This window comes from Pan paniscus, chromosome 2 (assembly GCF_029289425.2).
Source record: "Pan paniscus chromosome 2, NHGRI_mPanPan1-v2.0_pri, whole genome shotgun sequence".
NCBI lineage: Eukaryota > Metazoa > Chordata > Mammalia > Primates > Hominidae > Pan > Pan paniscus.
In genome coordinates this window covers 49,277,460-49,289,334 of record NC_085926.1, presented here as the reverse complement: position 1 = coordinate 49,289,334, position 11,875 = coordinate 49,277,460, and the positions used below count along the sequence as shown (strand labels likewise).

General features: G+C 46.9%; 1 protein-coding gene across 9 annotated transcripts in view; it reads left to right on the top strand.

Annotated features, from left to right (window-relative positions):
* LOC100967331 (ubiquitin carboxyl-terminal hydrolase 4) overlaps positions 1-11,875 on the top strand; it is a 66,586-nt gene that overhangs the window by 31,213 nt on the left and 23,498 nt on the right. For 4 of the 9 annotated variants that reach the window (XM_008971660.6, XM_034956453.3, XM_003818371.7 and 1 more), the window contains exons 7-10: positions 9-149; positions 926-1,043; positions 5,758-5,931; positions 10,432-10,590. In XM_008971660.6, the coding sequence (XP_008969908.1) occupies positions 9-149; positions 926-1,043; positions 5,758-5,931; positions 10,432-10,590 (592 nt within the window). The remainder of the gene's footprint in view (positions 1-8; positions 150-925; positions 1,044-5,757; positions 5,932-10,431; positions 10,591-11,875) is intronic. The other 5 variants (XM_055109943.2, XM_003818372.7, XM_055109944.2 and 2 more) reach the window with 3 other exon arrangements.

Here is an 11,875-nt window from a genome sequence, read left to right as displayed (position 1 = left end):
TCTCCCAGATCAAGCACTGCGCCTAGCAGAAATTTTACTACCTCTCCAAAATCATCAGCAAGTCCCTATTCCTCAGTGTCTGCCTCTCTCATTGCAAATGGTGATAGCACTAGCACCTGTGGGATGCACAGTTCCGGTGTCAGCAGGGGGTAAGAGCAGGTCCTTTCACTCTGCTTCTTTTCCCGCGGTCCTTTCCCAGGCTGTATCTTGAGAGCTCATCTGCTGCTCCACTAAGCATAGTGGGGTTAGAGTTCCTCATGGGAACATGCTACATGTAGTTTCTCACTCCATTTCATACCTACAGTAAAGTGTGCTTCCAAGTTCTGATCTGTGTTGCTTGTCCTCCTGTGAGCTGGTGTTTTCCCCACAGCCTACATCACAGGTAGTCTCGGAGGGTGGGGGGGTCACTGCATTTGTTTATGAAGGGATGGGCTGGCACGTACGGCAGAATAGTTGTGAAGGGACAGTGCTCAGCTGTGGATGGCCGTGATCCTTTCTCCAGGCATTTCAGGCACACCTGCCACATGGCATAGATGTGGGGAAGAGGGTGAATGGGGTGAGGAAGTGTGCATGAACTTTCAGGGCCAGTCAAGCCTGGGTGTGGCCTGGTGGGTAGTAGCAGATGCAAGCTCTTAATAACTAAAATGGTCTTCCCTAAAGTCACCTGGCAAAATTAGCATTTGCCAAAGCCTAACAGAGGAAAATTCAAATAGTGTTTCTTTCCTTAAGGATGTGCTTACCAGCTGCTAGTGTGTCAAGTAAAGGGTGGGGCAGGTCTGGAGGGCAGGGGAGGGAGTAGAGGGAATTTGCATCATGGGCTTACTACCACACAAGTTCTAGAGGCCCCCATAGGAGCCTCAAAAAGCATCTTGAGGGCATGTGTTATGCACTTGCTTTTATTGCTGATGTGTGTTGTGTTTTCCAGTGGATCTGGCTTTTCTGCTTCGTATAATTGTCAGGAGCCACCATCCTCTCATATACAACCTGGGCTCTGTGGACTTGGAAACCTGGGAAACACCTGCTTCATGAACTCCGCTTTGCAGGTAGAGGAGAGAACTTCCATTCAAATAACACAGCATCTTGAGGTTTGGGTGGAAGTGGCCTGCAAAGGTACTGGGTGGATCCTCTCCCAGGAGTCCCTGCCTACCCCTTGTTAGTGCTTCAGTAGTCTCTGCTAGGGCATCTCCCACTAGGTGGTATAGAATGGCTTCATCAGTGTTTGTGGACCCCAGATGTCTTTGTAGTCAGCTCTGTGTTTGGTTTTATAGTAAGATTATTTTGAATTTTATTGACTGTTGAGGTATGATCTCTCTAGAAAATATTGGAGTGCATCCCTGATTGGTATCTGATGGGATGAGGAAAACTTACGGCAGGTGATGCCAAGCTCAATTATGCTTTGCTGAAGGCTGACTACCTTTTCACTAAAAATAGCTGTCCCAGCCGGGCGCAGTGGCTCACGCCTGTAATCCCAGCACTTTGGGAGGCAGAAGCGGGTGGATCACCTGGCCAATGTGGTGAAACCCCCATCTCTACTAATGATACAAAAATTAGCTGGGTGTGGTGGCATGCATCTGTAGTCCCAGCTACTCAGGAGGCTGAGGCAGGAGAATCACTTGAACCTGGGAGGTGGAGGTTGCAGTGAGCTGAGATTACGCCACTGCACTCTAGCCTGGGCAACAGAGTGAGACTCTGTCTCAAAAAAAAAAAAAAAGATACAAAAAAGTCCAGGTGCAGCACTGTGGCTTACGCCTGTAATCCCAGCACTTTGGGAGGCTAAGGCGGGTGGATAACCTGAGGTCAGGAGTTCGAGACCAGCCTAGCCAACATGGCAAAACCCCATCTCTACTAAAAATACAAAAATTAGCCGGGTGTGGTGGCACACGCCTGTAATCCAAGCTTCTTGGGAGGCTGAGGCAGGAGAATCGCTTGAACCCAGGAGGCAGAGGTTGCAGTGAGCCGAGATTGCGCCATTGTATTCCAGCCTGGGCAACAAGAGTGAAACTCCGTTTCAAAAAAAAAAAAAAAAAATAGCTGTCCCGCCCCATGCTCCTTACTAGAGAAAATCCAAAATCCCCTCTTTGAAACTTGCTTATTGGCCAGGCGCAGTGGCTCACACCTGTAATCACAACTCTGGGAGGCTGAGGGGGTAGTATTGCTTGAGGCCAGGAGTTTGAGGCCAGCCTGAGCATCATAGCGAGACCCTGTCTCAAAATGGAAAAGAAAATAAACCTTGTTTATTAATTCATCAAAATATTTATTGGGCATATATTATGTGACAGCACTGTAATAGTCATGGGCTGCAAGGAGTTAAAGTCCAGCTTCAAAGTTAGGAGGGCACAGTTCCCAAGACTGCCCTCATTTCCGAAACCAACTGCAAGTTTGCAGGTTTCCAAGACCACCCTTAGTTTTGGTAATTTGTTTAGAAGGAGTCACGGAATTTACTTAAAGTTATTATACTCATGATGATGGTTTACTGTAGTGAGAGGATGTAGACTAAAATCAGCCAAGGGAAGAGGCATATAGGGCAGAGGTCAGGAGGATCAAAATGTAGAGCTTCTGTTGTTTTCTACCTATGGAGTCAGTACATGGTACTTTCCTTTTTTTTTTTTTTTTTTTTTTGAGACAGCATCTCTTTCTCTGTTGCCCAGGCTGGAGTGCAGTGGCGCAATCTTGACGCACTGCAACCTCCGCCTCCTGGGTTTAAGCAATTCTCATGCCTCAGCCTCCCGAGTAGCTGGGATTACAGGCACACACCACCACGCCTGGCTAATTTTTGTATTTTTAGTAGAGACAGGATTTCACCAGGTTGGCTAACCAGGCTGGTCTCAAACTCCTGACCTCAGGTGATCCACCCACCTCAGCCTCCCAAAGTGCTGGGATTACAGGCATGAGCCACCGTGCCTGGCCAGAACATGGTGATTTCCTGGCATTGATGTGTAATGATGCATATGGAATGCTGCGAACTATGGAAGCTCACGTGAGCTTCAGCGTCCAGAATTTTTACTGGGGCTTCATTATATAAATATGATTGACTGGCAGGGTGTGGTGGCTCACGCCTGTAATCCCAGCACTTTGGGAGGCCAAGGCGGGCGGATCATGAGGTCAAGAGTTTGACAACAGCTTGGCCAACATAGTGAAACCCCGTCTCCACTAAAAATACAAAAAATTAGCTGGGCATGGTGACGGGCGCCTGTAATCCCAGCTACTTGGGAGGCTGAGGCAGGAGAATCTCTTGATCCCGGGAGGCAGAGGTTGCAGTGAGCCAAGATCATGCCACTACACTCCAGCCTGGGTGACAGTGTGAGACTCTGTCTCAAAAAAATATATAATAAAGTATAAATATGATTGACTCATTACCTAGGTGAACTGATACCATGTGACCCAAAGCCCCCACCCTAAGTCACATTTTTGGTTTTTCTGGAGTGGCTAGCCCTTCTCACCCTAGGACTAGACTGTACAGTTCTGATCAGCCTCTTCTCCACCTCCAAAATTGTATTGTTAGGTTATCCAGTATGACCCAAGGCCCACCAGGCAAACAGACAGTCCTATCAGGCATAACATTCCAGGGGCAAATAGATTACCTCCCAGAAGCCAGGGGCAAAGCTAGACCTTCTGTTTGAGCAGAGCAAAATTCATTTTTTTTTTCTTAGAGACAGGAACTCTCTCTGATGCCCAGGCTAGTGTGCAGTGGCATGATCATAGCTCACTGTAACCTTGAACTCCTGGGCTCAAGTGATCCTCCCACCTCAGCCTCCCAAATAGCTGGGACTACAAGTGTGTACCACCAGGCCTTGCTAATTGTTTTTTCTTTTTGTTTTGTATGTGTGTTTTTTGTTTGTTTGTTTGTTTTGTTTTGTGGAAACGGGGTCTCACTTATGATGCCCAGGCTGGTCTCAAACTCCTGGCCTTAAGCAGTCTTCCTACCTTGGCTTCCCAAAGTGTTGGGATTACAGATCTGAGCCACTGCACTTGGCCCAATATTCTTTACATAGGGACTCAGTGGTAAGCAAACCAGCAATGGTTTTTGTCCTCATAAAACTGATAATCTGGCTGGGCACAGTGGCTCACACCTGTTTCCCAGTGATTTGAGAGGTTCAAATGGGAGGATCACTTGAGCCCAGGAGTTTGAGACCAAGCCTAGCTAACATAAGCAAGACCCTATCTCTAAAAATTAAAAAAATTTTTTTTTAAAGACTTACATGCTCACTTTTTTTTTTTTTTTTTTGAGACATAGTCTTGCTCTCTTGCCCAGTCTGGAGTGCAGTGGTGCAATCTTGGCTCACAGCAACCTCTGCCTCCCGGGTAGCTGGGATTACAGGCATGTGCCACTACGCCCAGCTAATTTTTTGTATTTTTAGTAGAATGGGGTTTCACCATGTTGGCCAGGAAGGTCTTGAACTCCTGGCCTCAAGTGATCCACACTCCTTAGCCTCCCAGAGTGCTGGGATTACAGGTATGAACTACCACACCTGGCCTACAGTCTAACTTTGAATTTTTTTGTAGTGTGAGCAAAAACATAAAACATTTGTTAAAAGATTAGATAACCCTTGGGTTTTGAAATTATTTTCCGGCCGGGCGCGGTGGCTCCCAGCACTTTGCGAGGCTGAGGCAGGCGGATCACCTGAGGTCGGGAGTTCCAGACCAGGCTGACCAACATGGAGAAACCCCATCTCTACTAAAAATACAAAATTAGCTGGGCGTGGTGGCGCATGCCTGTAATCCCAGCTACTCGGGAGGCTGAGGCAGGAGAATCACTTGAACCCAGGAGGTAGAGGTTGCGGTGAGCTGAGATTGCGCCACTGCACTCCAGCCTGGGCAAAAAGAGCAAAACTCTGTCTCAAACAAAACAAAACAAAAAAATTATTCTCCTCTTGTGGTGAGGTGGAAGTAGCCTAGTACTGAAGAAGAGGTGTGATTTGGCTTCTCATGGGCAAGTTTTTCCAAGTCTTTGTACCCTCAATTTTCCTTAGCTATTATTGAGTGAGGATAATGATGAGTTTTATAGTTCTAAATGTAAATATTAGGGCAAAAAGGGTTAAAATTTCATGATTTAAGCTTCCATCTCATGATGCTAGGAAAAAGAACCCAAAGGAAGTAGAAGGAGAGAAATAATAGCGTTAAGAACAGAAACTAATGAAAAAGGCTGGGCGCGGTGGCTCACGCTTGTAACCCCAGCACTTTGGGAGGCCAAGGTGAGCGGATCATCTGAGGTCAGGAGTTTGAGACCAGCCTGGCCAACATGGTGAAACCCCATCTCTACTGAAAATACAAAAATTAGCTGGGTGTGGTGGCCGGCACCTGTGACGTCAGCTACTCAGGAGGCCGAGGCAGGAGAATCGCTTGAACTCAGGAGACAGAGGATGCAGTGAGCCAAGATCGCACCATTGCACTCCAGCCTGGACGACAAGATCGAAACTGTCTCAAAAAAAAAAAAAAAACAAAAAAAAAACACCTTTTTCATTAAATAAGAATTATGCAATTATTCAGCTTTTTTCCTAAGGTAGTTTTTTTCAGAGACAAAGTCTTAGCCAATGCATATGCGGTCCTCTAAGACCACGTCCCTCCGAGATTAGCTGCAAGGGGTCCACCAGCTTGGCCTCCTTGAGGCTGTGCTTTATTGTCGTGAGCCTTCAGAGAATCTCCTGAGTGCCTCATTTTGTTGGCGTTGTCCCTCAGTGACCCTTTAGAACTTGATTTATCTTGTATCTCTGGTACTGTCTAGAAGGTGTGTAAAGCCCTCATCATGTTCTGTTTCAGTGTTTGAGTAACACTGCACCACTGACTGACTACTTTCTCAAAGATGAGTATGAAGCCGAAATCAACAGAGACAACCCTCTGGGGATGAAAGGGGAAATTGCAGAAGCCTATGCCGAACTCATTAAGCAGATGTGGTCTGGAAGGGACGCCCATGTGGCACCTCGCATGTTCAAAGTAGGTAGACATATATATATATGGGTTGGGTATCCCTGTATATAGATGCCTGGGACCAGAAATGTTTCGGGACTTCAGGTTTTTTAGGATTTTTTTTTTACGGTATTTACATTATGCTTACTAGTTCAGCATCCCCATTCCAAAATCTAAAATGTTTCAGTGAGCATTTCCTTTGAATATCATGTCAGTGTTAGGTTATGGATCTTTAAGCATTTGGATTTCAGATTTTTGGATAAGGGATACTCTCCTGTATTTCCTTTTTCCCACTTTGGGGAGAGTGGTTTAGTGTTGTTATGAGGCATTCCTTTCGTTGCATTTTGGGATTAAGATGGGATCTGGGCCAGGCGCTGTGGCTCACGCCTGTAATCTCAGCACTTTGGGAGGCTGAGGCGGGTGGATCATGAGGTCAAGAGATTGAGACCATCCTGGCCAACATGGTGAAGCCCCATCTCTACTAAAAATACAAAAAGTAGCTGGGCATGGTGGCACGCGCCTGTAGTCCCAGCTACTTGGGAGGCTGAGGCAGGAGAATCACTTGAACCTGGGGGGTGGAGGTTGCAGTGAGCCGAGATCGTGCCACTGCACTCCAGCCTGGTGACAGAGCGAGACTCTGTCTCCACAAAAAAAAAGATGTGATCTGATGACCGGTTGCGATGGCTCACGCCTGTAATCTCAGCACTTTGGGAGGCCAAGGTGGGCAGATCACCTGAGGTGAGGAGTTCAAGACCAGCCTGGCCAACATGGTGAAACCCCCTTTCTACTAAAATACAAAAATTAGCTGGATATGGTGGTGCACACCTGTAATCCCAGCTACGCAGGAGGCTGAGGCAGGAGAATTGCTTGAACCCGGGAGATGGAGGTTGCTTAAACCCCGGAGATGGAGGTTGCAGTGAGCCAAGATCGCGCCACTGCATTCCAGCCTGCGTGACAGAGCGAGACTCCATCTCAAAAAAAAAAAAAAAAAAAAAAGATGGTTTCTGAGACTAAAAGCACCACATTGTCAAGCCCTTTTTTCTGTCATTCAGTCATTTAGCACACCCCTAAGTGTCCTCAGTGCCCACCTCTGGGTTGGGGATGTCCCAGAAGTTATTTGTAAGCTGCCTCCTCAGAATGCTGTATTCTGTGGTGGCAGTATTTAAATAAATGGTCAGTTTCCTAAGCCGGACTACAAAAATTCAGTTTCTTGGAAGGCCGAGGTGGGAGGATCCCTTGAGCCCAGGAGTTTGAGACCAGCCTGGAAAACATAGTGAGACTCTGTTTTTGTTTTGTTTTGTTTGAGACAGAGTCTCACTCTCTTGCCCAGTTTGGAGTGCAGTGGCATGATCTTGGCTCACTGCAGCCTACACCTCCCGGGTGCAGGCAATTCTCATGCCTCAGCCTCCGGAGTAGCTAAGACTACAGGTGTGCGCCACCATGCCTGGCTAATTTTAGTATTTTTAGTAGAGACGGGGTTTCGCCATGTTGGCCAGGCTGGTCTCAAACTCCTAATCTCAGGTGATTTGCCTGCCTTAGCCTCCCAAAGTGCTGGGATTATAGGCATGAGCCACTGTGCCCAACCAAATCTCTGTTTCTTTAAAAACAACAAAAAAGTTGGCCAGGCGCGGTGGCTCATGCCTGTAATCCCAGCACTTTGGGAGGCCAAGGCGGGCGGATCACAAGGTCAGGAGATCGAGACCATCCTGGCTAACATGGTGAAACCCCGTCTCTACTAAAAATACATAAAAAAAAAAAATTAGCTAGGTGTGATGGCAGGCGCCTGTAGTCCCAGCTACTCGGGAGGCTGGGGAAGGAGAATGGCGTGAACCCGGGAGGCAGAGCTTGCAGTGAGCCGAGATTGCGCCTCTGCACTCCAGCCTGGGTGACAGAACGAGACTCTGTCTCAAAGAAAAAACAACAACAAAAACAAAAAAGTCCAGGCGTGGTGGCTCATTCCTGTAATCCCAGCACTTTGGGAGGCTGAGGCGGGCAGATCACGAGGTCAGGAGTTCGAGATCAGCCTGACCAACATAGTGAAACCCCGTCTCTACTAAAAATACAAAAATTAGCCAGGCGTGGTGGTGCGCACCTGTAATTCCAGCTACTCAGGATGCTGAGGCAGGAGAGTTGCTTGAACCTGGGAGGTGGAGGGTGCAGTGAGCCGAGATCACGCCACTGCACTCCAGCCTGAGTGACAGACTACAACAACAACAACAACAACAACAAAATTAGCTGGACGTGGTGATGTACCTGTAGTCCCAGCTACCAGGGAAGCTGAGGTGGGAGAATTACTTAAGCCTGGGAGGTCAAGGCTGCAGTGAGCTGTGATTGTGCCACTGTACCCAGCCTTGGCAACAGAGACCCTGTCTCTAAAAAAAATGAAAATTCAGTTTAACTTCTAGTATCATCTGAAGGCTGTTTCCAGGTTCTCTGAGCCTGGATTCTACAGGCTTCGTGGTTTGAGTTGGGACCCCCTAAGTCAGGAAATGGGCTCACATTCTTGGAAGGTGATGTGAGGGGCAGTTATCACTGGGGTCCCTCAGCCAGGAAGGTTTAAGGAGAAGACATGGATACACTCGGAGCAACTTGGGCTTTCCATTGCCCCAAATGCTTTTTCCTGCTGAGGTGGAGGTGCTTTGCTCCCTCCCGCTCAGCAGATTTAAGCTGAAATCTGAAAGATCCTATTTAGCCTGTACCACTGGGATTCATGGAGCTTCATGAAGCATATGATAAGAAAAGACATGCATATTTATGATTCAGAGAGGAAAAAAAATAGCACCTTAGCTCAGTGAGAAAACTAAAATCTCAGGTGGTTTGTTGAAATTGAAAACTAATTATCTTTCATCCCCTTGGTCACATGAATCCCTGGGAAATATATAAATGACTGTTGACATACTAAGTCACAAAGAAACTAGAATTGGGTGGCAACGGCTGGGTGCGGTGCCTCACACCTGTAATCCCAGCACATGGGGAGGCCAAGGTGGGTGGATCACTTGAGGTCAGGAGTTCGAGACCAGCCTGGCCAATATTGTGAAACCCCATCTCTACTAAAAATACAAAAATTAGCCAGGCGTGGTGGCACATGCCTGTAATCCCAGCAACTCGGGAGGCCAAGGCATGAGAATTGTTTGAACCTGGGAGGCGGAGGTTGCAGTGAGCTGAGATTGCGCCACTGCACTCCAGCCTGGCAACAGAGTGAGACCCTGTCCCAGAAAAAAAAATAAGAAAGAATTGGGTGGCAACACACTGTGCTGAAGCTAATGTAAATAAACAACTGGAAGGTAGTGTTTAGGGGTATTAGGGAAGTGTGGAGCTTCCTCAGTGATGGATGTGTTATATATCTGCACTGTGTTTTGGTAGCTACCAGCTCAAGCACCTCTGAGCACTTGAGATGTGGTTCATTTGACCGAGGAACTGAATTTTTAATGGTTTTTAATTGTAATTAATGTAAATTTCAATTGCCATATGTGGCTAGTGGCTATGGTATTAGAGAACAGGTGTAGAACAGTGGTTCTCCATTTTTTTTTTTTTTTTTTGAGACAGCCTTGCTGTCAAGTATGAACCAAAATTGGGACTCAAGTATGAACTCTAGTGTTCATACAGAGGCACTCAAATCATCAAACCATTTGGTTAATTTCTGTCGCCCAGGCTGGAGCGTACTGGCACAATTTAGGCTCACTGCAGCCTCCGCCTCCTGGGTTCAAGTGATTCTCCTGCCTCAGCCTCCTGCGTAGCTGGGATTACAGGTGTGCACCACCATGCCCAGCTAATTTTTGTATTTTTAGTAGAGACGGGGTTTCACCATGTTGGCCAGGCTGGTCTTGAACTCCCAACCTCAGGTGATCTGCCTGCCTCAGCCTTCCAAAATTCTGGGATCATAGGCATGAGCCACCGTGCCTGGCTGGTTCTCCATAGGATGCATCACAATCTCTGGGAGTGCTTAATACAACACAGACTGCTAGACCCATCCCCAGAGTTTCTGATTGAATAGGTTTGGTGTGGTGTGGGGCCTGAGAATGTGCTTTTCTACTAAGCTCCCAGGTGATACTAATGCTGCGACTGGGGACCATACTCTCAGAATAACTGGTGGAGAGTATTACTGGACAGACAGTATTTAGGGACCTGAGGGCTGTTATGTACAGGAGGATTCCTCCAGCTGATGAAAGTATTGTTTGTAATGTCCTTATGGAGTTTAAGACTCTGAACCAAAGAAGGACATGTTGGAGAGGGATTCATGTCAGTACTTGGGTGTGGTTACTCAGGGTACTCCACCCTTCCTCCTTAGGACTTAGGGCAGTGGCCCAGGTTCCAGGTTCATCCTCCTGGCTCTCTGATCTAGGCCTTCTCTCTGGTGGGAACCACTGGCCTCCTGTAGGCTCTTCAGGAGTTAATTGGACTACTCAACCAAGTGTTCTCTCTCACTGCCCCAGCTAACTCCTCAGAGCTATTTTTGATGGCAATTCTTTTTTGATTTAACTAGTTCTTTACGTATTATGCCTTCTGATGCAGTTGCTTTTGTTGTAGACTCAAGTGGGACGTTTTGCTCCTCAATTTTCTGGCTACCAGCAACAAGATTCTCAGGAGCTGCTGGCCTTTCTTCTAGATGGATTGCATGAAGATCTGAACCGGGTAAAGAAAAAGCCCTACTTGGAGCTGAAGGATGCCAATGGGCGGCCAGATGCGGTATGCCATTAATGATGTCTGAATGATAATATGCCAAAGAAGCTGCCTCCTATTGAGAGTGCAGGGATATTCTTCTGGTCTTTGAGTGTTGTTGCCAGGGCCCTGGTTGCTTCTCACTGTAGCTAGTTATAGGGATATGGTCTCTGGTCAGAAAGGGGCTAACTGTAGTTACTGCTTTTTTTTTTTTTTTTTTTTAAATAGAGACAGAAACTTGCTGTGTTGTCTAGGCTGGTCTCCAGCTCCTGAGCTCAAGCAGTCTTCTCACCTCAGCCTCCCAAAGTGCTGGGATTACAACAGGCGTGAGGCACTGTACCCTAGTTACTCCTAATGCTTCCTCTTGGGCTTTTTCAAATTAGAGTGAGCTTGTTTGATATTTCACTGGTGAACTAGGGACTAAGAACACTCTGAAAACTGTAAAGTACCTATAGTGAGGACCCCTAAGATTGTTATTACTCACAATAAAATCCATCCATGATTACTTAATTTGTTATTAGTATCATTAGGACATTTATACCTTTTGCCTTGATTATCTGATCAGTGCAAGAGGATTTTAGTATTTCAGCTACCCTATCACATTGGGATAATCAATATGAATGCTTTAAAGTAAAATTTAGATCTTCTTAGAAAAACTATGAGTTAGCTGAGCTGTAGTATAGATAAAAACTTTATTTTTAAAATTTATTTATTTATTTTTTTTGAGATGGAGTCTCACTCTGTTGCCCAGGCTGGAGTGCAATGACGCGATCTTGGCTCACTGCAACCTCCACCTCCTGGGTTCAAGCGATTCTCCTGTCTCAGCCTCTCAAGTAGCTGGCACTACAGCCACGTGCCACCACGCCCAGCAAATTTTTGTATTTTTAGTAGAGAAGGGGTTTCACCATGTTGGCCAGGCTGATCTTGAACTCCTGACCTCAGGTGATCCGCCTGCTTCGGCCTCCCAAAGTGCTGGGATTTCAGGCGTCAGCCACCGTGCCCCGCCAAAAACCTTACTTTAGATCACTGGAAACATATAGGGGGGCTTTCCTTGCCCTGGCCATGTGTCTGTACCCATAGTGTTCTCTGGGCTTCTGTTTCCTATCAGGACACACAGAACCCTAGTTTCCAATAGGTCCTATGTTGCCAACCTTATTAAGTGTGAGGATTAGGGCGAGGCGCAGTGGCTTACCCCTGCGGTTCCAGCACTTTGGAGGCTGAGGTGGGAGCATCACTTGAGGCCAGGAGCTCTAGAACTGTCTGGTCAACATAGTAAGACCCCTATCCCTACCAAACCGAAAAAAATTAGCCA